Raw genomic sequence first — 26,906 nt, 5'->3', positions numbered from 1 at the left:
TTTGTTGGCAACCCATGAACCAATATTTGAGCTCTAATTGTACAGAAATTATTGACATCCAGATCATCCCTTCTTGCAGGGAACCTGTCAGGTCCCTTTACTGTCCCCAACAAGACATAGCAGTCCTACCATAATGAGTATTGTATGCAAGTTGTCAATCACGCTTAGGAAGGTGTTCCACCAGGATGCGATGTCCTGCCGGACTAGTCCTGTCTCATTGGCATATATACGATGCTGCAGAATAAAACTACATTCTTTAAATATTGCAGTGCTAGTATGGCACATTAGAGAAATCTTCACCCATACCTCTATAGTGCCAGCTGGAGACAGGGAATGTGTCAGCAGGTTTTTGCTACCTCATCTGAGATCAGCATAATGTAGAGAAAGAGGCCCTGAATCCAGCGATGTATCATTTATTTTACTTGGTGCAGCAGTTGTGACTAGTGATGAGCGAATGTGCTCATATAAGGTGTTATATGAGCATGCTCGTGTGCTGAGTGTCTTTGGCGTGCTGGAATAACATGTTCTAGTCCTCACAGCTGCACGTCTCACGGCTGTTCAACAGCTGCAACACATGCAGAGATTTCCTGTTTGTTAGGCAATCCCTACATGTGTTGCGGCTGTCAAAAAGTCACGAGACATGCAGCCGCGGGGACTCAAACATATTATTCCAGCATGCTAAAGATCCTCTGTTAGCACCCGAGCATGCTCATATAACACCTTATCCGAGCACATTCGCTCATCACTAGTTGTGACAAAAACAGAGTTTTTAGATGCGGCATGTAGCAGAGCTGAGAAAGCTAACCGCACCTACACCAGGCTCTGTATGTACATTGTCTATTCACAGTGAGCTGCTTATCAGAGGAAGGGGCAGAGTTAGACTAGCATGCAGGAGCTGCTGTAATCCAGACAATGGTAATCACCAGGTGATAAAACCTTTAGTGTAAATAAATAAAAGCACACAGCCTGACATGTGACACATCGTTGAATTCAGTGTTTTAACCCCCTACCTCATGCTGTCCTCTGATTATACAGCAAAAACCCGCTGACCGATTCCCTTTAAGCAGGCTGTAGTAATATTATGATAGGAATGAGGCATTAATTTAAAAAAAGATAATCTCCGCAATGTGAATGATTTTTCTCAAGAAAAACTTTCATCATCACAAGTATTGTACATTTTCATATCCACAAATGTATTTTTTCCATCACATTTGAAAATCCTGTTCTGGTTAATGTGACAAATATCTGTTGGTCAGAAACAATTATTCTCTTGGAGGTGCTAAAATTATTGATGATAAAAATCACTCAGCCTTAGTGTTATTATTTCCTCTGTGTAGAGCTTACATCATGGCTGAAGGTCTGGTTACACACTAAACCATCGCTGATAAATATCTAGCGGTCGGCGGATGTTTAATAGCCTGTTCACAATGTGAACTGTAGTAGGTTATTCCGTGCACTTAGGCTGCCATTGTCCTCGGCAGCACAGGTCCTGTTTACACAGGGTGATGTGCTGCCGAGACTATTTGTCTGTTGTGTTCCCCAAAAGGTCATTGCTCCCAATGAACAAGTGTTTCGCATTTTGCTTTCTCATCAGTTGATCTTGCAGTCTGATTAGAAGGAATGATTATTGTGAACGAGCGTCCTGATTTACAATAATTTTTCATTGTAAATGCACCTGTGTTTCCGCTTTCTATGGCCGCTTTCACACGTCTAACATGATGTCCATCCCGGCCATAGGTCTCCTGATCGGAACTCAGCAGCCTTATACCTGCCCATGAGGCTCTGAATTCAGATCAGGTGACCCACGGCTGGTCTGGACATTACTATCAGTACTCAGACCATGAAGGTCGGAGACATGAAACCGGCCCAAAGCCTCATACACCTATGACCATTTCCATCTTTTCCTTGGACAGAGTCATAATACAACACCCACAGAACTTTATTTCCATATTGTGCCTACACTTTAATATTAAATCCCCCCCAAAAAACTGGTTTGCCCCACCGGAGACTGTATTATGGAGCAATGTTTTTAGGGGAGACATCTACATAATATGGTGTCATACGGAGGTTCCATGCAGTGGCTCATGGAATACCTATACCTTCAGTGTATGTAGTGACGATCCATTAGTGGATGCTCTTGAGCCCATTTGTCGGCCTAGACAGGTCCTAATATAAATGGGGCCTGGTTACAAGCTTAACCTAAAAATACTGCACTCAAAATAAGTGTTGAGAATTGTCTTTTTTTCTCATTTTGAATAAATTATAGATTTATCACCAACACCTCAAAGAAATTTTAAGATGAATCATTTGAAATGCTTGAACAGATTTCGAAACCATGGCCGCCTTCATCCAGAACCCGCCCCACCACAGAGCACAGGTTGTGCCTGATTTTGTAGCCCTGCTTTATTGAATTAAATGAGGCAGAGCTTCAACCTGTTGGTAGGTAAAGTGCTGATTTGGTATAAAGTGGCTTTTTTTTTCTAATTTTGTGCAATACTTTTAAATGCAAAAATGTGAACAAAAATTATTGTCAATTATTTAACAAAATCTTTTATGATACAAGGTATAAAACATTTGCTAGATTAGAACGTCTTAGGCTATGTTCACATGGAACTTTCATATGATTTTTTGAGCAAATTTGCTACAAATCCTTGATAAAAATCTATTTCTATGTTGTCCATATTAGGAGTTTTTTGAGAGTTTTTTTTCTAAAGCCTTTTTAAAAATTGTCTTGTGGGAAGAAAAATGCATGTCACTTCTTTGAAGCAAATCCTGACCATGCTTGGTGCTGTCAAGTCAATAGACTGCAAAAAAAAGTGCAGAAAAAAAAAACAGAATAACTTCTCCAAAAACTCCACAAAGAAAGTTTCCTGAAGCAATTTTGAGCTCAGAAAAAATCAGTCTGCACACAGCCTAGCACAGCTTTTGAGGCGGTTAGTGTAAATAAAGGTATCACGTCTAGAATATTCTTGTCTTTTTGGGGCATAAAAGTATTTACATAGTTTTTTTCTATTTTTTACTAACACGGTACCACAATATAATCTTTATTGTACATCACATTGACGAGTTTTTCAAGCATAAAAATGTTTCAGGAAGCTTTTTTTGAGAAGTTTTGTGGGGGATTTTCTTTTTCTGAAGCGGCGTTGAGTTTTAGGGTATGTACATAGCATCTCGTAGACAGTGGGGAACCCACCGGGTTTTCATAAGGTGAAGACGCTTGAGGGAAATGCCAGAATTTTCTTGAAGCGACTTCACCGGCGTCTGTTCAGAAGTTTTTGTGGCGACTCCACTGCCAGTGTCTTCCTTTCTATAATTTCAAGTATAGAGAGTGGGTGGCTTCCTAGCAGAAGCTGCCTGAAGAATGGACAGATCACTTCTTTTAACCTCTTCAGGGTTTCAGAACCTTGAAGCAGTTAAGAGACACGACGTAAGAATGGAAACGTGCACAACAATGTCGTTTTGACATTACTATGCAAAATAGGCTGAATCTGCCTGAAAAAGAAGCCGCGTATAGTATTTTTAGGTAGTTTTGGAGTGGACTTTGAGCCTAAATTCTCTAAATCCTCCTCAAAATCTGAAAATTCCTCAAAAACATGGAGGTTCTGCTCAGTTTCAGCTCCAAAAATGTATCACAAAGTCTCGATGAGCACATACCCTGAGTGCATGTTCACATGGCGTCATTTAGACACCGGCATAGCTGTCGAGTTTTGCCAGGTAAATTCGCTTCAGGAAAATTGACTGAGGTGATTGGTGGCGTATTGCATTAAGAACATGCCGAAGAATGAGTAGGTCACTTCTTTTAACCACTTCAGGGTTTCTGAATTCTGAAGCGGTTTTAAAAAAAAGTGACATAAAGAAGAACATATGCACAGCAACGTTGTTTTGTTCAGTTTACGGGGCATTTTTGTTGTGGTTTTTTTTCAGGCTCAATCCACCTGAAAAAGAAGCAGTGTACACATATCCTTAGAATAGTTTTGTCCTGAAACACCCTTTTGATAGGACAGTGCTAGTTTGAAGAGGTTTCCTTCAGGATCAGCTTCAAAGAAGTGACATACACATTTTCGATCTATCAGGCAGTTTTTAAACCATTTTAGGGTGAAAAGAGATCAAGAAACTCCTCAAATGAACAGCAAAGTTGTTACACACGTTTTCCAAGAGTTTGTGAAGTGTTGTTGCGGATTTTGGATCGAATCTGCTCCAAAAAAACTCAAAAAACATTGTGTGAAGTCAGCCTTATGGTGCGCTCACATACTGCTGCTGGTCTTGTGGCCGAAACTCCTGCTACCTGCAGTGGGCAATGTCTTCTTGGTTGTGGAACAAAACTGCAGCCACTGGCGCTCCTTGGATGGGCAGAATTATGTCAAGGAGTGCGTGATGCCGCACCTTTAAGAATAGGACGTTTTGATGGAAATTATGAATCTGTTGCTTATTGCATCCATATAAATATTGCTTTTCATTTTCCAACCTGCATTGGAAAGATGATATTTGGAATATGATACATTTCTATGGGAAACTGCTCCAATATCTGACTGCTCTAGTTATAAACATGAAGCCTGATGGTTATAAAATGGCTCCGATTTTTGTAATATATAAGTAGTCCAGTTTTGCGCTTGTGAACATTGTCGTCAACTAAAGCATGAAACAGTTATTTTCTACGAGTTACTAAAGAACGTGATCAGTGCATGATTGTAAACTATGGCTCTACTGTTATCGTAACATTCTTTTTCATCCTACTTTCCGTCATTTCATCAGACAAATTACTGCGGTTTCTCATCCCCTGCTCCCCGGCCATGTTACAGTGGTCTTTCAACAGAAACTAAAACAAAAACCCTAGAAAATGAGAGTAATAAGGATAGTAATTTCAGGTATAGACCGTGACTTCCAGGGAAACAGGCAGTGGTCTCCACCTTTTGGTAGTGACTGATAGGTTGATCCCTGAGCAGAACCTGTCACAATACGCAAGTTCAGTCTTTGGTTGTGAGTTCCTTGAATGTCAGGTCAGACAGAAATAAATATAGAGGCCAAAGAGGAAGCAGGAGCCGGTCGCCCTACTCCCCGAGGCAGCATCTGGTGGGAATGTTCAAGTCACCATCTCGTCTTCAGCCCTGTGCAAGTCGGCCTTTCTGAGATTATTGCATCTGTCCATTTGTTTTCCGCTCTCGGAGTTGCAGCCATCTTCTCCCCCTGGGCCCCTTGGGTTGGTACATATATGTAGTGGCACAGGTTGCGGGCCAAGAGTCTTATTCTGATGTTGCATTTTCATTCCAAAACGTTATCTTCTTCCTCCTTCTCATGGTGGCTCCGTTTAAAGAATCCCAACTGCATTAGAAAAAAGCAAGTTATGGGTGACCAAAAGATAAATGCTAATGTTGTATAGTCTCAGAGACTGTCGGCGTTGGAGTTCTATCACTTAACCAAAGCTTTATCGACACCTTTCTGCCAAATGGTGATGGACAATTACGTATCCAAGGTTTTTAGTGTTTGCGGCAGGACTATGTGCACTCGATGCTGCCAGTGAATCTGCAGGTCCCATATGCACCTGTACATTAACCCCAACCTATTTTGCCTATACTGTATTAGGGCAGGCGCTGACAAGTGTATTTTCAGTCAGAGTGTGATTTGCCAAAACAGCAGATCGCACTCAGCCCAGTGTTAGCCTATGGGACTGTGAACATGTTAGATATTTTCCTTGGACAGAGACTGTCCAAGGAAAAAGTCACTGCGTGCAAGGGGTGATCCGATATTCGGATTGCACTCAGCCATGCAAGTCAATGAGTGCGTGGGAAACATCGGACTGCGCTTGGATGACATCTGAGTACAGTACGCTTTCGCGCTTTGATAGAATGGAGGAGAAATTTTTTCTCCATCTGCTTCTCATCCGAGAAAATCGGATCACACTATGGTGACACTGATCAAACACAACCTTGTCTGCCCTGCTAAAGATAAACTTGTCTAAAACATATTTTTCTACAGAAGGAAGCCATTGTATGTATACATATGTCCATCTTACGCTTTAAAACCAAATAAAGGACCCACTAGTGTTGAGGAGGGTGGGAGAACTGTATGCATCTGAATGTATATATAATTATGTATACAGACACTATACAATAGCACTCCTCAGTTAATTAATCCATGAATTATAATATTGCAATACACATAAAAAAAACCTTGAGGTACACAGTTTACAGTTTTGATCAAAACGTTTTAACTCATTCACCAGTTATAAGGTGGGACCCTAAATTCTACAGATTCACCACCCCATGTGTCTGTGCCTGAAAGGAACTGGGGATGAACAGAACAGGGAATAGCTTTACCACAATTAAAAAAAACAGTCTGGGAAAGATGGTAAATAGGGTGAATGGCCCAGGAGGTGGCCAAATCCCCAGTGCACAATACAAAAAGTAAATGATAAGGTCAGCACTGCTACAGTATTAAACTAATAAGCAGCTCACATACACTGTGGCCACAGGTATATATAGAAACACTACTAAACTATATTAACCCCTGCACGAGGTATTCCAGCGCGAAACGCGCGTTGGGTATGGTGGATCCCTGGACTGATTGTTGAGGTAATGTTATGAACCTTATTTATTTGACATTGCTTTAATCAAGCCATCATTTGCTTCCTATAAACATAAGGATGAATGACCTCGGGGAGATCAAAACATCCAACACTGCGGAGACACCATCACATGTTTCTCAACGCAGTGATCCAGAACACTGCCCCCATCCCTAATGGGAAATATGCAAAAATAAAATAGTCGAAATGTATAAATGGCATTTTTATATTCTTATAGAGTTTGTAATACAAAGATGTGACCATGAATTAAAGGTAAAACCTATAACTTCATATAGGATAGCAGACTGGCTTCAGCATGACAGCGGCTTACCTTCCACAGAGCCAGGACTAGGAGCGCCAGTAGCAGGAGCCCACCTATTGTACTGATGATTATGATCCATATTGGAACCTCCCATTCTTCCTGCTTGGAAATTTCAAAGGTGATCTAAAAAAGAAATCAATTACGTATTTTCAGGTCAGTGCAAGTAATGTTACATAAGGCTAGTTTCACATTTGCGTTTAAAAACGCAGGTTAGGATCCCTAGGGTTAGGGGTAGGGTTAGTATCCCTATGGTTAGGGGTAGGGGTAGGGTTAGGATCCCTAGGGTTAGGGGTAGGGTTAGGGGTAGGGTTAGGGTTATGATCCCTAGGGGTAGGGTTAGGGTTTGGATCCCTTTATCACCTTGATGGTGGGGGCTGGCTTATCATTGTGTATTCTTGTTTTTTTCTATGGAAACGCATGCGTTTAAAAACGCAACCAAATGCATGTGCTTAAAAACGCATGCGTTTACATAGGCAGCAATACATTTTTTTGCCGCAAAAAAAACGCCTCTAGAAATTACTACATGTTGCATTTCTGCAACAAAATGCAAGCATAGAAACGACGCATGCGTCATAAAATGCAGCAAAACACATACAAAAAAACACATGCGTTTTTAATGTTAAATATAGGAAAAAAACGCATGCATTTTTTTGCGCAAAAACGTAGCGGCAAAAAACGCAAATGTGAAACCAGCCTAAGGCTACGTTCACATTTGCGTTGCGTCGGGCGCAGCCGCGGCGACGCATGCGTCATGCGCCCCTATATTTAACATGGGGGGCGCATGGTCATGCGTTGTGTTGCGTTTTGTGATGCATGCGTTTTTTTGGCGCAAGCGTCAGGGCGCAGAGGACGCAGCAAGTTGCATTTTTTGTGCGTCAAAAAACATGCCAAAAAAGGACGCATGCGTCACAAAACAATGCGTTTTGCATGCGTTGTGCGTTGCGTCGCCGATGCATCGCCGACGCAACGCCCAACAACGCAAATGTGAACTTAGCCTTAGAAGGACATTTCTAAACACAATTAAGACAGCACTAAGTAAAAAGCAGAAGGTAAATGGATGTACTCTCCAGTAGGGGGCAGTAAGAGCCTGTGTTTTTTGTAGTAATTCCGTCTTCTATGGCGTTTTTCATACTATATGCTAAAGTCAGATTTCTCCATACAATGATATATGGAATATGGATGTTCCTACAATCGAGCAGCGTGACTGACCTAAATACATTAAATATTCAGACATACTCTACTGATTCAAAAATGAAATAAATTAATTTTTTTTAATTAAATTAAACAGTCAAAGGGACCCTGTTTTTTTTTACACTTTCATATTTTACTGCTGAACACTTTCACAAACCCTTGTCAACCAAAGTACAGAGTCACACCAGGTTTTGTAGACAACTTTCATACATTGTTCACTGCGGTAAAGCTGGGTATTAAAGGGTCATTCAATGGAGAGAACGGCAATGACGGGTATGATTTTTTTGTGAGACATTTTCTCTTGGTGTACAAAAGGTATTGATGTAGGGTTTACTCACTAATGACCACAGCAGAGCTCCCGTCATCTTATGTTAGGGATTAGCTAATTGATTTGCAGGAGCCTGGTTCGGCGACCAGGTCAGTACACTGTGGCTGCCGGATGGGATCCCTGAGAGCCACCTATGACCTGCCGGCCTACACGGATGGCTCTTCTCTTGATTAGTTGGCCCGACGTAATGTTTTGTGTGAGTCACACAACAACAGTGTGCCAGGCCAGCTAATCAAGAGAAGAGCCACGGATGCTGTACCTGTACCCGCTGTACCACCATATCCCTCTGTCATGTAATACATAAGCCATAATATGTTGCCCTATAGAGGCACCATACTGCAGTCAATGTGTCTACTGTTCTATTGTACAGTCATGGACAAAAGTTTTGAGAATGACACCAAAATTATATTTTCACATGATCTGCTGCCCTCTGGTTTTTATTAGTGTTTGCCTGATGTTTATATCACATACAGAAATATAATTGCAATCATATTATGAGTACCAATAGGTTATATTGACAGTTAGAATGAGTTAATGCAGCAAGTCAATATTTGCAGTGTTGACCCTTCTTCTTCAAGACCTCTGCAATTCTCCCTGGCATGCTCTCAATCAACTTCTGGACCAAATCCTGACTGATAGCAGTCCATTCTTGCATAATCAATGCTTGCATTTTGCCTGAATTTGTTGGTTTTTGTTTGTCCACCCGTCTCTTGATGATTGACCACAAGTTCTCAATGGGATTAAGATCTAGGAAGTTTCCAGGCCATGGACCCAAAATCTCTATGTTTTGTTCCATGAGCCATTTAGTTATCACCTTTGCTTTATGGCAAGGTGCTCCATCATGCTGGAAAAGGCATTGTTGGGTGCCAAACTGCTCTTGGACGGTTGGGAGAAGTTGCTCTTGGAGGACATTCTGGTACCATTCTTTATTCATGGCTGAGTTTTTAGGCAAGACTGTGAGTGAGCCGATTCCCTTGGCTGAGAAGCAACCCCACACATGAATGGTTTCAGGATGCTTTACAGTTGGCATGAGACAAGACTGGTGGTAGCGCTCACCTCTTCTTCTCCGAATAAGCTGTTTTCCAGATGTCCCAAACAATCGAAAAGGGGATTCATCAGAGAAAATGACTTTGCCCCAGTCCTCAGCAGTCCACTCCCTGTACCTTTTGCAGAATATCAGTCGGTCCCTGATGTTTTTTTCTGGAGAGAAGTGGCTTCTTTGCTGCCCTCCTTGAAACCAGGCCTCACAGTGTGTGCAGAAGCACTCACACCAGCCTGCTGCCATTCCTGAGCAAGCTCGGCACTGCTGGTAGTCCGATCCCGCAGCTGAAACAGTTATAAGATACGGTCCTGGCGCTTGCTGGTCTTTCTTGGGCGCCCTGGAGCCTTTTTGACAACAATGGAAGCTCTCTCCTTGAAGTTCTTGATGATGCGATAGATTGCTGACTGAGGTGCAATCTTTGTAGCTGCGATACTCTTCCCTGTTAGGCCACTTTTGTGCAGTGCAATGATGGCTGCACGTGTTTCTTTAGAGATAACCATGGTTAACTGAAGAGAAACAATGCAACCAAGCACCAGCCTCCTTTTAAAGTGTCCAGTGATGTCATTCTTACTTAATCATGACTGATTGATCGCCAGCCCTGTCCTCATCAACACCCACACCTGTGTTAATGGATCAATCACTAAAACGATGTTAGCTGCTCCTGTTAAGGCAGGACTGCAATGATGTTGAAATGTGTTTTGGGGGTTAAAGTTCATTTTCTGGGCAAATATTGACTTTGCAAGTACAGTAATTGCTGTTAAGCTGATCACTCTGACATTCAGGAGTATATGCAAATTGCCATTAGAAAAAATGAAGCAGTAGACTTTGGAAAAATTAATATTTGTCTCATTCTCAAAATTTTTGTCCATGACTATAGAGAGCCACAGTGGCTCTGTATGCCTTTATACCAGCTCTACACAAGAAACTATAGAATAGTAATTAGCTTTATTTGGAAAGAAAGTGCCCAAACACAAAAAAATCACATGTTAATGAAATATGTTCACTGGATTCTGTCATATTCTCTAATATGTAAAGCATAGCTATCAAAGAAGCATTCAAAACACTAGTGTGAACAATACCTAACCCACACCATAAGTTACTTAGTGAAATCATAACATAAACTTGTGAAAACCCCGTAAGTAATATCCTAGGACCTATGCCAGCAATATATAATGAGAATAATCACCTGGCGGCTGGGCTCCTCCTCTCGAAAGATAAAAGGACTGTGGAACTTTCGGTGCAAGACAGCAAAACTAACCAGACTGACAGAGCGGAAATTCATCTGTAAAAGAAATGTTATTAACATTCAGAAAAGTCACTCTCCATTTATTTCCCCTATGATTATATATATATATATATATATATATATATATATATATATATATATATATATATATATATATATATATATATATATAATCTCTATCCAGCTCAGTCTTACCAGCTTCCGGTTCTTACCACTTTGAAAGATCTTCTCCACAGATATCCGTGAAGAGTGAGCGTTCCCTCCTGATTGGAAGCGAGACCCATAGTGCACTCAATGGACACCACATCCGAGTTAGTGTGATTCTGAAAAAGACACAAACTGACCCCTTATATTTGCTAATGGCTAATGAAAAGGCAGACAGCATGCGCAGAATGCATCCACCCAGCCCTAAACGTCATCCAGGGGAGCATGACAGGGTTTTGTGCAATATAGAATAGGAACAAAAAAAATATGTGTTTCTCTTGTGTTTCTAATGTGGTAAAATAGACCCCATAGACTTCAATGGCTTTTTGTATGGAGCCCTGTGTCCTAATATAGCAGTAAGTTCAGTATTTGTCCGGGACACACTATATGGTCAGTAACGCAGTGTATCCACATATAAAACCCAAAGAAAATGGGATTCACAAAACAACATGCTATGTTATGTGGCTAGGACATTCGGACCGTTTTTCTCGCTTGGAGAGAAATGACTGTGTGCACCTACCCTTATACTGACTGGTAGACTATTCAATCTCGCCTCTGACAGGATCCAATGGGCTTTTGAACTTGGCAGGCCCAGAGGCCTTTTTTAGGCCTCCGGTTGCCATATCCACCAATCAGGACCCTGTGATTGCACTGTGGCGGGCTGGAGGGGAAACTCTATAGGTGCCACAGTCACTACTGAATGTGGCATTTGAGGGGCTAAACTGCTGGGATCGGTGCCCGCTCCAGTCCCAGCAGCTGCAGTGGATTTTCAGCAGCATATTATAGCCAGGAGCAGCTGTGGATCGTACGGCCACGACTCCTCTGCCTGTGACATCCCTGGGACACATAAACCTGGGATATATAAACTTATGTCCTGAAGTGGAACTTACTCTCAATGAGCATTAAAGGGTTAAAAAAGGTATACAGCACATTATAATTTTTTGGAGACCCACCCATAATATCAGGTATGCCACTATGTTCCTGCTCCATAGAGGGCAAAATGACCTTCCATTTGACCTCTGTCAGGTGACTATGGGGCTATGGATACGTTCACTGTCAGGAGCTTTTCTATTGTATAAGCTCAATGTGAATACTTTTCGGCTCAATGATGACAATGATATCATCATTGGGCAGAAAAGTATTCACATCGATTTTTCTGGCTAACACGGTACTACAATATAATTTGTTATTGTACATTATTGTATAAGCTGAAAGAGAATAAGAATTGTGAACATAGTGTAAAGGGTGGAGACATTACCAGCTGTGGCACATGAGTAAGGTCCTCTTCAGAAGGCTTCCTTCTGTAATCTGTACTGTTACCCCAGACAGTGCACCTTTCATCCCCCTGCATCAGAAAACATAGGGTTAATAATGTGCAGACATTTAGATCTGATGTCTCAGGAATCTTCTCATATTTAGAAGCTCTGCTGTACCTGGTCATTGACTAGCTCTTGTAAAAGAAGCAAACGGTTTCCACCACGAGTAGCAACTGGGATGGTGATCTTAATGGTGACGTCGTCCGGAAAGAAGCCCAAATTTTGGATCTACAATGCAGAGCACTCAAGTTTACAATTTTAGCCATTTACAGAATAGCTTCTTGTCATAGCAGTATTGTAACAGTAATTTACTCAAAAATTTCCAGACCTGTGCCCCCTAGACTGGAACTTAAAGGGATTGTCCCATGAACAAAGTACATTTTAATCAATAGATCTTGGAATAGTAATAATTTCCACAACTGTATGTGTTAAAAGTGCTCCTGTGCTGTCTTTTTACATCAATTAATATTTGGAACTGGGAGTCCTCAGTGGTCGATACCTTTTAATGGCTAACTGAAAAGATGGTAACAAATTGCAAGCTTTCAAGACTACTCTAGCTTGCAATTTGTTACCATCTTTTCAGTTAGCCATTAAAAGGTATCAACCACTGAGGACTCTCAATTCCAAATATTATTCTATCTACTGGCTAACACGGTACAAAGATATATATATTTCCTGTATCAAAATGGAGGATACCAGAATGTGCCGAATCTTTATGGAACTAAAACCACTTCTGAAGAAACGTGCACAAACGGACAGCGACAGTTTTTTCTTATCTAAATGCAACAAGGAGAATCTAATTCCCAAAGGACTCTGGATTACAAACCCAATTCTTCATACCTACAAAACCTGTGTCACAGGACTTCTGAGAGACTAAGGAATCACCTTCTGAATGTCTGCTACAGCATAAAGAGTAAAGTCGAAGGACAATTTGAAACTCTGAGGAAAACACTTACAGAAAACACAGAGCAAAAATTACAATAATACTACAACAAACTATGGACCTTTCTGATTCATAACAAGGAAAAGAAACTACACAGATTGTGCCTCAATTCAGGACTCTATGCAAACAGATACAAAACAAAGCCAAAACCTGACAACTTGGACAACCACTCCATTCCAGGCACAAAAGCATCTAACTGTGTCATTAATCTCTCAGATTAAAAACCCAACAAAGTGGAGCTGGCCGTGCTTTCCAGAGGACTCTCATTTTGTCCTACTAAGGCCCTGGATAAAACTGAACTCTGCAGTGATATGGAACATTTTTTCAGGAGACAGCGCCTGAGGGAATATTTCAGTGATACAGAAGATTCAGAAAACATCCGACTGAAGGAAAAGGGATTCTAACATCCAAGAAGAGGTCAGACTGGACACCTTCAACCCCCATTTGGATAAATATATAGACTCCTTCAGACATGTGATAAAATCCACCATCATAGATACTAACAGGAGACAAGCATCCAACATCAGTGCCCAGGAGAGAAAGGCCATACAGTCTCTGAAAACCAACAAAGAAATCGTCATTAAACCTGCTGACAAGGGTGGTGCAATAGTCATGATGAACACATCAGATGATATAAAGAAAGCAAACAGACAACTTATGGACACACGCTACTACAAAAAATTGAAGTTGGATCCTACACAGGACTATTACAAGGAACTAAACAAGTTGGTATCTTGTCTACCCGATGAATCCATAAGAGCCGATGACCTGATACTAAAAAGTCCAAGAACAGGGACATTCTACATGCTTCCCAAAATCCACAAGTCTGGAAATCCAGGAAGACCAATTATTTCATGTGTGGGCACCCTTACTGAGCAGGTATCTGGATGGGTAGAGGGTGTTCTTAAACCCCTGGTAAAGGACACACCCAGCTTCATTCAGGACACAACTGACCTATTGAATAAACTAGCAGCAATAGGTCCTCTACCAGAAGGAACCATCCTGGCCACCATGGATGTGGAATCTTTGTACTCTAATATCCCACACCAGGATGGATTAAATGTCTGCAAATTCTTCATGGAAAACACAGGGACTGATGATGATTCTGTGGGGAAACTTATAAAATTCATCCTCACCCACAATTACTTTGAATTTGACTACAAGATATATCTACAGGAGACTGTCACAGCAATGGGAAGTAGAATGGCTCCACTGTATGCAAATCTTTTTATGGCCAAGCTTGAAAGTGACCTTTTGTCCTCTTGTCCCATCAGGCCTCTGACCTACTACCGCTACATTGATAGTACATGAACAGGGATTTGGGGATTCCCTAGCAACCAGGCAACCCCCACATGTACTTATGCTGGCTATCAGATGTAAATCATTCAGCTGCGGCAAGAAAAACTAAAACTCCGAGCACTAAAAAATACTCGGAGGACCCCAAGCATGCTCGAGAAATCTCGAGTAACGAGTATATTCGCACATCATTAATAATGACCACGGACAAGATAAAGATCCCCAATTCACATCAGGACTACAAGATCCCAGGTACTTTCAGCTGCATCACATCTAAAGTGGTGTACCTAATTATATGTACCAAATGTCCACCTGGGGGTCTGTATGTTAGGGAGACAGGGCAAAAACTGAGAACAAGGATAAATTCTCACTGCCACACAATAAGAGAAAAAAGAATGGATCTACCTGTGGCCAAACATTTTTGTATGCCTGATCATAGCACCATGGACCTGAAATTACTTGTATTGAAAGGTAACTTCAAATCTCAGAGAGACAGGAGAATCTGGGAATATAAACTTATGACGACCTTTGACACACTTAGTGCAGGAATGAATGTGTTGCATGGATTTATGTCTTTTTACATCAATTAAGGAATTTGCACTTCAGTCTTAAGGGGCATCATAACACAGAACCAGACCCCAATCAGAAAAAGCTTGCAATTTGTTACCATCTTTTCAGTTAGCCATTAAAAGGTATCAGCCACTGAGGACTCTCACGTCTAAATAATTTCCTGTGCTGAGATAATCTTATAAATGTGCCCCTGCTGTGTACTGCGTAATGGCTGTGTAATGGCAATGTCTGACCATGCAGGAACATGGTCTGATCATACCACATCTCCTGGGCAGGGGAGGAAGCAAAAGAGAGGAAACAGACAGGACAGCACCGGATCGCAGCTGCTGCTTTCTGTGAGGTAAAACATGTTTAAAAACAGGCAGACATGGCCATTACACAGTTGGTGGGACAACTGCTTCAAACTGATTTCCCATTCTGTTGGATGTCTCCTCTGACTGTTCTTACCTGAGGTGTTCTCCACTTCTAAATATAATACTGTCACTCACTGGGTCCAAATAATAATGCTTCACACTGTATATTGGTGCTACACTAAATAAAGAAAATATTTACATATTTCCTCTAAATATATAATTAGCCATACAGTTCCTTTGCAGTAAATAAGAACCTCACTCATCTGGCAACATATATCAGCCGAGTTTGAGACCCCTGCTCTACAACATCCTGCCTACTGATCAGATGCCATTTGCAGGCTCCCTTTAAGGCTCTAAGAAATGTACAGAATGGTCCTAGATTACCAGTCACACAGGCTTTCATCGTAATTTTATTATTTCACTGTAAGGCCACGTGCACATGTTCAGTTTTTTACCTCAGTATTTGTAAGCCAAAACCAGGAGAGGAACAATGAGAGGAAAAGTTTTGGCTACAAATACTGATGAAAAATACTGACCAAATACTGAACTTGTGAATGTGGCCTTAGTCTACTGCTATGAATGTCGTTGTTGGTTGGTTGTTTGATCTTAGTAACTGACTTCATCTCTTTATTACAGTTACTTGCCTTAAAGGTCCAGTTGAATGGAGGTCCAATTGCATTGTATCTGTCCGATGACCCCTGAGAGGTGATCTCATACTGGTCCAGGCTGGAATATCTGCAATAACAGGAAAGCTGTCAGGTCTTTGTCAAGACCACCAAACATCAAGCTTCTGTGGAAGCACCTGAGCTAGGAAAGTGAGATAACGAGAGAAAGATCCGGGATTGTCCCCATCATTTGGCTTCCTTAGATTTTAATCATAACCACGTGTCATAGTAAAAGGCTCATTCTCTCACAGCAGATTTCAACAAATGGGAGTCTATATCAACTGACTAGACAAGAAGCTCTGCAGCGCCCACACATTTCTGGCCTGATATGTGTCCGGGCAATAAAAGTGACTTAATATGATAAGTGTGTGACATGCACAGCCAGACACCTCGCAGACTGCGCTCCTTCTGGCTCCTGATAAAAGCGCCTACCATTTCTGCACAGTGCATGCTCCAAGTATATTTGGGGGTCACCCAAAGTTTTCTGGATTTCTGAGTCTCTTCTTAAGAAATGAAATGAATTGAAATAAGCTCCAAGATCCAGTGACTTATGATATGGAGCAATGATCTATGGCTCTTTGTGAAACAGTGGCTATCGTGACAGTGGAGGACTGCGGAAGGGGCAAGTGGCACCAAAATGTTGCCTTGTCCTGTCTAATGAGAAAAGAATCACTGTAACATTTCAGTCCCTTCTATCATTATCATCTTACATCAACTGGCTTTAATAGCAAAATCCGCACTGACGATGCTACACTGCTTACTGCAGTGTGCTGGAATCACAAATTTATCTCCCATCTTACCAATATATACGGTATGTATGTATATGCAGCGCCCCAGAGTCCTGGTCGTTGCAGTACTGTGGCTCCGCCACTAAGGGGAGCCATGGTGCGTTCGATGGCACTGAAGGAGTTCCTCCAATCAGGTATCACAGACACCAATATGTTTCACAGCTGGGCCTCCGGGGGGAGCTAAGGGTGCTATTCATTAGGCCACTCCCCACCATAGTGGGTAAACTGGGGGTCAGGCAGGAAGTTAGTAGAGAAAGCTGACTGGATCGAACGAAGCAACACCTAGTGAGAGAGGGTGTTGTGGAGGAAGAGACAGTAGGGTCTCTGCCAGGGGTGGGATCCTGGCAGAGGCTTGGCATTGAAAGAACGTAACGGGACCGTGCCTGCTCAGAATAGCGGCGGTGCCCTAAGAAAGGATTTGAAGCGAGATAGATTGTGCTGAGTGAGAAACGAAATCAAGCAGAAGGAGAATACCAGCAGGGGTTTTGTTGAAAGAGGCAGCACCTTGCTGAGGCACATTACCGGTGGCCGGAACGCCGAGGGAGTGGAATAATATACAGCTTTAAGCCATACTCCAAACAGCGGCAGGACAGTCAGTCTCAGGCGGGCTGTCTACCACATATCACCTATGAAGTCTTGGGGGGCAATTGCGGGAGAGGGGCGTCTCTAGGGTCCCGGAAGAACTCCAGGCCTACCTGACAAACGGGTGCCGTTCTTACTGTAACATCAGGAAGGGACGGAAGATTAGCAGAAGATCAGTTAATCGAGTTGTGAGGGAACTTAAGAAACAGGCACAACAGTTGTGGGGTACTTTCCGTAAGCACAGCAGGGAAGGACTACAACACAAAGCGCTAAGAAGGAAGGCACTGATTTCCACCTGTGAGGAGAACTCTGGAAGTGCCATTGGACCGGCCGGACTTGCGCAGCCTGGTGGACCGGATTCTGGACTGAGGACCGAGAGATCTCCAGTAAAGAGGTAAAGAGACTGCAACCTGGTGTCCTCGTTATTTACCGCGACCTGCACCCCACAACTGCACCGCTACACCACCGTTAACAGCACCCATTTGCAACGGACGTCCCCCACTGACAGACAGGGCCACGGACCGGGTCTAGCCACCGTGACAACCCCAGGACTGAGATCCCAGAGGCCCGGCTCCGGGTACCCCTCGGCCCTGCGGCGGTGTGGGGGCGCTCCAAATCTTGGCGTCACGAACAGGATCTACTTAAGCCTGAAGAATCAGGTCATGTGTGCCTAGAGACTGTGATTTACTGTACTTGAACCGTACTTTATTGAAAAGACTGTGTGTTGTGCCATTTGCCGCCAAAATCCGCCGCCATTGCAGCGCTGAGGAGAGCGCAGGAAGAGAAGAGGGGCGTGGAGTGGGCGTAGACAAGTTGGAGAGCGCGAACAGCAATGGCCGCCCAGTCTAAATATTTCTGTGTGTTGAGGACGTGCCCGTCAACAGCTGAGGTCCGCCTCCTGATCCTGGCCGGAGGGTGGAGACCATGGGGACGGGGCCGCCCACGGAAGAGACCGCGGGAAGAAGACGCGGGAAAAGAACAAGAAATGGCGGCACCAGGAGCACAGCGCGGAGCTGACCCGGCCCAGTCCGAGGCCGCACAAGCTGGGACAGGCTCCGAAACGCCAGCGCTGCGGGGTCTGACCCTCACCGAGCCACTGTTGGGCCGACCCCCTGTGCCACTGTCCGAAGAATGTGTGGCTGCAGCCGAGGCCCGACAGCTGGCCCGCCGCCTGAAGGCTGATGCCCGTGCCCTCACCCGGGTGGGCCAGCCCACCGAGATCAAGTTGTCTCCTGTTGCTGCTTACCCGGCCGCGGCGGAAGGTACGCTACCCGCACCGGGCCTGAAAATCATGCCGGATGCTGAGCACTTACGGCGTCTTATGGCAGAGTGGCGGAGCTGGCCCCAGGCGGAGCAAGTTAATTTGATTAGTGTTCCGGAGATTCCGTCCTCACACTGGGGTGTGGTGGTGGCCTTTAACCCCCGGTATGGAAGAGGGGTGATCCAGGAAATTGGAGAGCCGCTGCAGATCCGCGTGGACCGGGAGGAGGTGGAGCCTTGCAGCGGAAGGTTCGATCGTGACCTGGAGCCGGGAGACGCCGTCACCTACACGAGGTGGAGAAGGGGCACTGGAGAGACGGGCTGGTTCGCCCGAGGTGTCCAACGATGCGTCGCCCTCCAGGCTGCGGCGGGAGCACCGGAAGGAGATAATCCCGTAGGGAAGGCAGCAGGACCCGGCCCCGAGGAATCGCGAGAAGCTCGGCCTCGCCGTGCCCCGGAGGGACGGGTGCACCTGCCGACAAGGAGGACCTCCCGGCGAGGGATTTTATCGTTACTGGGACCGGAACGGCGTCCTGGCTCACCGGTGCGATCTGTTGGCCTGGTGAGGCCGGATAAGAGGTCGCCTTCCGCAGAACCCCAGTAAGATTTTATTGCTTCTAAAATGTAAATAGTTACTGTTTGTTCTTTAAGTTGCTGCTAAACCCGTCCAGGGTAAACTTTAAAAAAAAAAGGTGACCCCTTTGTTGACCCGGGGTCACTATTGTTGTTTTCTTGAAGTTTTGCACAAAGTTACACAAACTGCGAAATCATGGACTGTGCATGATTTGAACTTTCTTGTAAATAGTTTGCACCTTCTTAAAGGTGCTTCCTACTGGTTTTGTTTAAAGACATTTTGCGAAGATACCATTCCGGAGCCTTTGCATGGACTGGTAGGCTGAGAAGAAGAGCTACCTCAGAAAGACTTGATCTCCTCTTAAAGGGGAGGTTAGAATTGAACTTGAAAGTGATACTGTTTTAGAACAGTAATGTCGAGATAATGCTTTGAAGAGAAAGATGTAGAAAGCCCGTAGGGGTAGATGTAGAGTTCCGTTTAACTGAAAGTAAAGAAGTAATAACGAAGGTGAGGATAGAAGGTAAACCCTGCGTCCCCATAGAAAGTTAGTTCGTTACTAAGGACAGAAAGTAGACCCGTAGGGGTTAGTGAGTGAGTCCTTATAGGAGCCAAGCAGAGTGTGCTCCATGCTCTCAAATTGAAAGGAATGTTATGTCTATACTATGTATAGTAGAGAAAGGCAGTAGGCCCTGGCTGAACGGGGCGGTCCTGTAAAAGAAAGGAGAGGCAGTAGGTCTGGTGCCATAGGGACAGGCGGTCCTGCAGGTTCAAAGTAGGAGAATGTGAAGTTATCTTGCCCTGTAATGTGATTATAGGAAGGCCTTTGATAAACTAAGAGTGTATGTTTCTTAAAGGCAATGTTAATTTATTGTTCCAGCATTTGCACTTAGTAGAATACCCGGTTGGGTAATGAGAGTTAATTGTAGCCTGTTGCTATGATATTTGATTATGTTTTGTAACGTTAAAGTGTCCTCACCTCCCATAAAGGGAAGCCTGTTCAAGTATGCTTATTGTTTTGCACTCAACAAATTTGTATGTCTTTTTGCTAACCTGTATTGTTGTTTTCTTCCCAGTCCCGGAGTACTGTGTTTAACCAGGGGGGAGTGCAGCGCCCCAGAGTCCTGGTCGTTGCAGTACTGTGGCTCCGCCACTAAGGGGAGCCATGGTGCGTTCGATGGCACTGAAGGAGTTCCTCCAATCAGGTATCACAGACACCAATATGTTTCACAGCTGGGCCTCCGGGGGGAGCTAAGGGTGCTATTCATTAGGCCACTCCCCACCATAGTGGGTAAACTGGGGGTCAGGCAGGAAGTTAGTAGAGAAAGCTGACTGGATCGAACGAAGCAACACCTAGTGAGAGAGGGTGTTGTGGAGGAAGAGACAGTAGGGTCTCTGCCAGGGGTGGGATCCTGGCAGAGGCTTGGCATTGAAAGAACGTAACGGGACCGTGCCTGCTCAGAATAGCGGCGGTGCCCTAAGAAAGGATTTGAAGCGAGATAGATTGTGCTGAGTGAGAAACGAAATCAAGCAGAAGGAGAATACCAGCAGGGGTTTTGTTGAAAGAGGCAGCACCTTGCTGAGGCGCATTACCGGTGGCCGGAACGCCGAGGGAGTGGAATAATATACAGCTTTAAGCCATACTCCAAACAGCGGCAGGACAGTCAGTCTCAGGCGGGCTGTCTACCACATATCACCTATGAAGTCTTGGGGGGCAATTGCGGGAGAGGGGCGTCTCTAGGGTCCCGGAAGAACTCCAGGCCTACCTGACAAACGGGTGCCGTTCTTACTGTAACATCAGGAAGGGACGGAAGATTAGCAGAAGATCAGTTAATCGAGTTGTGAGGGAACTTAAGAAACAGACACAACAGTTGTGGGGTACTTTCCGTAAGCACAGCAGGGAAGGACTACAACACAAAGCGCTAAGAAGGAAGGCACTGATTTCCACCTGTGAGGAGAACTCTGGAAGTGCCATTGGACCGGCCGGACTTGCGCAGCCTGGTGGACCGGATTCTGGACTGAGGACCGAGAGATCTCCAGTAAAGAGGTAAAGAGACTGCAACCTGGTGTCCTCGTTATTTACCGCGACCTGCACCCCACAACTGCACCGCTACACCACCGTTAACAGCACCCATTTGCAACGGACGTCCCCCACTGACAGACAGGGCCACGGACCGGGTCTAGCCACCGTGACAACCCCAGGACTGAGATCCCAGAGGCCCGGCTCCGGGTACCCCTCGGCCCTGCGGCGGTGTGGGGGCGCTCTATATATATATATATATATATATATATATATATATATATATATATATTTCCAGTGCTTTGAAAAAGCATTCATACCCTGTTAACTCTTGCACATTTTTTCATGTTATAGCCCCCACAAACATAAATATATATTGTATTAGGATTTTATATGATATGCCAACACAAATTAATAAGTGTTCGTGAAGTATACAGGAAATAATACATGATTTTCTCATTATTTGAAATACTTAAATCTGAAAATTGTGAACTGCAATATACAGTACGCATATAGTATATATGACCAAACAGCACAAATACCTAGTAAACAGGAGATCGGATTCATACTTCAGGTTAAAGTCCAGTAAAACTTCATTATCGGAAATTGTACCCTCCAGTTCTTCACTGTCACTGTCAAGACATAGCATAATGAAATATCATCATGTAATAGCGTCACTAGATATAAAATAAGTGACAAATAACTACAGAACTCACATCACATATGCCAAGTACAAACTCTAGAGGTCTAACTTAATATTATAATTTGACGTATCTTTCATTTTCACCACACTCCATTCTATCCCCATCCATAGAATCCAGTCCAGTGCCAGATGGCCACCCATGATGTCTCCAGTACAGTACGGTTCACCTGGTTCCTGGAGCTGCTCCTCCTAAATAACCTACATACATACCTACATATACACATACAGGATATATACAGTATGCACACACTGGTGCCTGGTTCTCGCTTTCTTCAAACAGCTTTATGTTTGTTTTTTCAATAAGTTGCACCCTTTCTGACTCCAATACACCCTTTAACCTCTCAACTGCCGGTCTATCCCTGTATGTTTACTATAATGTATACCTTGCATAGAAAACTAACGGAAATTTTGTTCTTAATTCTTTCTAATGTAATTCATAATTGGAGAGAAATGTCTATTCTCCTTTAGCATTTCTATGATTTTATGTTTTTTTTTTCTTTTTTTACATAAAATAAAGAAGATAGTTTTAATTAAAAGATAGTTAAACATCAATGTTTGACATCAATCTACAGAACATATAGGCCATTTTGGGGTATAGATGCAACACATAACTTACCTGCCTGTGACAAGATGTATTTGCAGAGATGGCAGAAAAACATATTTACTGAATTCAAAATCAAGTCGGAACACCACCTATTAGAAAGAGATAAGTAGCACAAATTGGCAGCCGTCCTGACATGCCGTACACCTCCTGAACTAGGACTTCTAGTGAAAGATCCTTGTTGTATTTCCCACTTGAGCATTAAAGAGTTACCCAGAATCACAAGTTACCCTCTATCCATGGGATAAAGGATAACTAACTGATCTCTTGGGTCAGAGTATTAGATCACCCAGCAATCCCGAGAATGGGGTTCTGGATCTCGGGAACCACTGAATGGAGTGGAGGTCAAACATGTACACCTTCACTCCAGTAGAAATGTGGAGTTCAGATCCTGGGATCCAAAACCCTGTTCTCAGGATGACTGAGGGTTCCAATCAGACCCCCAGCAATCAGTAAGTTATGCCTTATCTTATGAATTCTGGGAATGAGCCTTTGAAGCTTTTTGGAACAAATCAGTCTTTAGATGAAGCCCTTTAATGTAGTCAATGTATGTAGAAGATTGCAGAGCAAAAGTTTCATTGTATTGCTCCATACAAAGCAGAAGAGAGGGCAAAGTTATTTTTAAAAGCATTTCTTGAGACATTTTCACATGTGGCCCACGAACAAGAAATATTGTTGGACTTTTTATAATCTTTTTAAATGGATTTAATGCAGAGAACATATGATTATGCCAAAGTTATAGCATGCAAACTACTGAAAAGGCTAAAAAAGAGGGGCGGTATGTATAATATTGTGCATTATAAGGAAGATCTTATGTTAAAACCAGTTACTATAAGCAGTCTATCAGATTTAGGTATCTCCCATAATCTGAATATATAAAAAGACTGACTATGAACTGACCATTTCCCTTGACCTCTCGAAACCATGTCAAACCCACGCACACGCATAGTGTTAAAATGGTTCTACAGAAGTGTCAAACTGGAGTTGATAGTAAATTACAGTCACAGAAGAAAAACTTTATATATTGTTCTCTCCAAGGCCACGTTCACACTTTCAGTATTTGGTCAGTATTATACATCAGTATTTATACGTCAAAACCAGGAGTGGAACAGTCAGAGGAAAAGTATAATAGAAACACATCACCATTTCTGTATTTATCACCCACTCCTGGTTTTGGCTTACACATACTGAGGTAAAAAAATCACCAAATACTTGTGCATGTGGCCTTATACTCATCATTTGTCTACTTATACGAATCATTTTCAGTATAAGAAGAGCCAGAACTAAACTTTTCTCGCATTCCAAGTCTAGAAGAGTAACTATATTAACTATGTCCATCCAGAGAGGTATTTGTGAACCCCAATAATTGTTTCCTACCTTGGCTTTGGCTCTGAAAAATGGGAAACTGACATTACAGATCTTGCTGTAGGGTACACGTTCAGCATTTTTGCATTCAATCTTAATGTCTGATTCTTCCTGTGGAATAAACATACAAAAGTAAATTTAGTCTTAAATTGAACCTTAGCCTAAACTGATACAAAAACTTTATATTAGTCTATTCCTGCATTACAACAAGGTCTTTTATGCTCCATACACTTATTTCTAGGTTGGAAAAATCAAGTTGCAAATCTGACTAGCGATATGCAAGTTAGCTGTACAACTCTAGCACATGAGCTCAACATTAGGGTACAGAAACTCTATTGGTCTGATTCCTCAAAGCTTTTACGCCAGAATTCCGACTTAAAAAGCTTTGGAAAGCCACAAAATGTTGGCCCAACGTGAGGCTATGCTAACATTTTGTGACTTATGGCATGCACATGCCACTGTCGCCCCGCTCTGACAGATTGGCTAAATTGGTGTGGGACGACGTACGTAGCAACCTTTCCTGTTTAGCTGCTGGAATCGCCTTTCTTCCACCTGTAATGAGTGCCCCCTAGCTCTTAGTATGGTCTTTGGAAGGAATAAGTCATGTGCCAGTGTTTTGTGATGGCCACACATAAATTTATACATGTAAATGAGATCTCCTCGGAGATGTCTTTTTTTTTAGCTAAACAAGCCCAACTTTTCCAACCTCTCATCATATGAGAGGCCTTCCATCTCTTGTAATATTCTAGTTGCCCGTCTTTGATCTGATTCTAACTTGTGAATATACTTTTTAAAATGAGGAGCCAAAAACTGGATCCCAAATTCTAGATGTGGCCTCACCGGTGATTTGTAAAGGGGTAATAATACGTTGGGATCGCAGGATTTTATCTTTTTCGTACATCCTAAAATCTTCTTTGCTTTTGCGGCTGCCGTTTCACATTGAGTTCTGCTGCTCAGCTAACCTGTAACCATAATACCCAAGTCCTCCTCCGGTTCTGTAGTCCTGAGTATTGTCCCATTTAATGTATATGCAGTAATAGGATTACTCCGTCCCAGGTGCATTAATTTACATTTATCTACATTAAATCTCATTTGCCAAGTGTTTGCCCATTCAGACATCTTATTCAGATCGTTTTGCAATATTGCAATGTCAAAGTCAGATTTGAATATCCTACATAGTTTGGTGTCATCAGCAAAGGCTGACACTTTACTCTCAATCCCAACCACAAGGTCATTAATAAAGAGATTAAAAAGAATCGTTCCTAGCACAGATCCCTGCGGTACCCCACTGATGACTATATCCCATTTGGAGAATATACTATTTATGACAACTCTTTGTTTCCTGTCATTTAGCAAGTTCCTTACCCATCTGCATACAGTTTCCCTCAGTCCTTGTTTCTGTAGCTTCAGTATAAGACTGTTATGTGTTATAAGCTAAAAAAAATCATTATGGTAGCTCTTCACTGAAGAAAATTGTCCTAAACTAAATACTGATGCATATATGGCTAAAAGAAACACAAGATGACTTGTCGTTACATGAACTTTCCTTGGTCTTGCACAGATTGCCTGGCCATGGAGGCGTCATACCACATGTGTCCATAATCTAAAGGTTCATTAATAAAATCCATCTCATTCTAAAGTCTTACTCATCATCTGAGCGACTCTCTAAAATGTGTTAATGGAGGGATATAGGATTGTTCACCTTGGTTATCAGACTGGCAAACTGAAGGTTCTGGGAGTAGGAAATGTTGAGCATAGTGCTGTATGCGTTCTCCCCGCGGTTTTCTAATGTGACTTCCAAGGCTACTCGTCTTCTGTTTCCTTCAATGATGAAGACAGAGTTGTCGAAAGAACGAGTAAAAATGGCACAGTCTGAAGGTGATCTTCTGAGAGAGCGCTGGCAGAACTCCCTGAACGTGACAAAAGGTACATGTCAGGAACATAATAACCACATATACCAGACCAGTATCCAGACTAATCATGGTGAATAGTACGACCTTCCAAATAGCTGAGTATTACAACAATTCCAGTATGGTCTGCTCTCTCATCATTTCTTAATGTTTGGATTCCACATGTAAGGGGAACAGTATGTACCGTATTCACAATTTTCCAATCTTTTAATATTTGGAAATACCATTCTAATAAGAGAACAGGCAGCCGCAGTTAGAAAGCTATCATTAGTTCAGACCTAGATAAATTACATTTCACAAGCAAAGGCCACATTCAGACGTCAGTTTTTCCTGTATGTGTCCTATCTGTGTTTTTTACTAGATGCAACATTATAGTCAATATTGTTATTGAATCCAAAGAGGTGTTAACATGAAAGCATAGAACATGTAAGATACAGTGCCTACAAGTAGTATTCAACCCCCTGCAGATTTAGCAGGTTTACATATTTGGAATTAACTTGGCATTGTGACATTTGGACTGTAGATCAGCCTGGAAGTGTGAAATGCACTGCAGCAAAAAAGAATGTTATTTCTTTGTTTATTTTGTTTTTAAATTGTGAAAAGTCTTTTCAGAGGGTCATTTATTATTCAACCCCTCAACCCACCAGAATTCTGTTTGGTTTCCCTAAAGTATTAAGAAGTAGTTCAGGCACAAAGAACAATGAGCTTCACATGTTTGGGTTAATTATCTCTTTTTCCAGCCTTTTCTGACTATTTAAGACCCTCCCCAAACTTGTGAACAGCACTCATACATGGTCAACATGGGAAAGACAAAGGAGCATTCCAAGGCCATCAGAGACAAGATCGTGGAGAGTCACAAGGCTGGCAAGGGGTACAAAACCCTTTCCAAGGAGTTGGGCCTACCTGTCTCCACTGTTGGGAGCATCATCCGGAAGTGGAAGGCTTATGGAACTACTGTTAGCCTTCCACGGCCTGGACAGCCTTTGAAAGTTTCCTCCCGTGCCGAGGCCAGGCTTGTCCGAAGAGTCAAGGCTAGCCCAAGGACAACAAGGAAGGAGCTCCGGGAAGATC

General features: G+C 42.9%; 1 protein-coding gene across 3 annotated transcripts in view; it reads right to left on the bottom strand.

Annotated features, from left to right (window-relative positions):
- Positions 1-1,720: 1,720 nt before the first annotated feature.
- The window catches only part of ITGA11 (integrin subunit alpha 11), a 246,562-nt gene continuing 221,376 nt past the window's right edge, over positions 1,721-26,906 (bottom strand). For all 3 annotated transcript variants that reach the window (XM_077263233.1, XM_077263235.1, XM_077263236.1), the window contains 11 exons: positions 25,628-25,835; positions 23,938-24,036; positions 22,576-22,652; positions 21,799-21,888; positions 16,015-16,105; positions 12,326-12,436; positions 12,151-12,237; positions 10,901-11,011; positions 10,629-10,724; positions 6,891-7,004; positions 1,721-5,319 (listed from right to left, as the gene is read on the bottom strand). In XM_077263233.1, the coding sequence (XP_077119348.1) occupies positions 5,260-5,319; positions 6,891-7,004; positions 10,629-10,724; positions 10,901-11,011; positions 12,151-12,237; positions 12,326-12,436; positions 16,015-16,105; positions 21,799-21,888; positions 22,576-22,652; positions 23,938-24,036; positions 25,628-25,835 (1,144 nt within the window). In that variant the 3' untranslated portion in view covers positions 1,721-5,259. The remainder of the gene's footprint in view (positions 5,320-6,890; positions 7,005-10,628; positions 10,725-10,900; positions 11,012-12,150; positions 12,238-12,325; positions 12,437-16,014; positions 16,106-21,798; positions 21,889-22,575; positions 22,653-23,937; positions 24,037-25,627; positions 25,836-26,906) is intronic.

The sequence above is a fragment of the Ranitomeya variabilis genome, chromosome 5, assembly GCF_051348905.1.
Source record: "Ranitomeya variabilis isolate aRanVar5 chromosome 5, aRanVar5.hap1, whole genome shotgun sequence".
In the NCBI taxonomy this organism is placed as follows: domain Eukaryota; kingdom Metazoa; phylum Chordata; class Amphibia; order Anura; family Dendrobatidae; genus Ranitomeya; species Ranitomeya variabilis.
The sequence above is the reverse complement of the archived record's forward strand: the minus strand, read 5'-3'. Positions and strand labels throughout refer to the sequence as shown.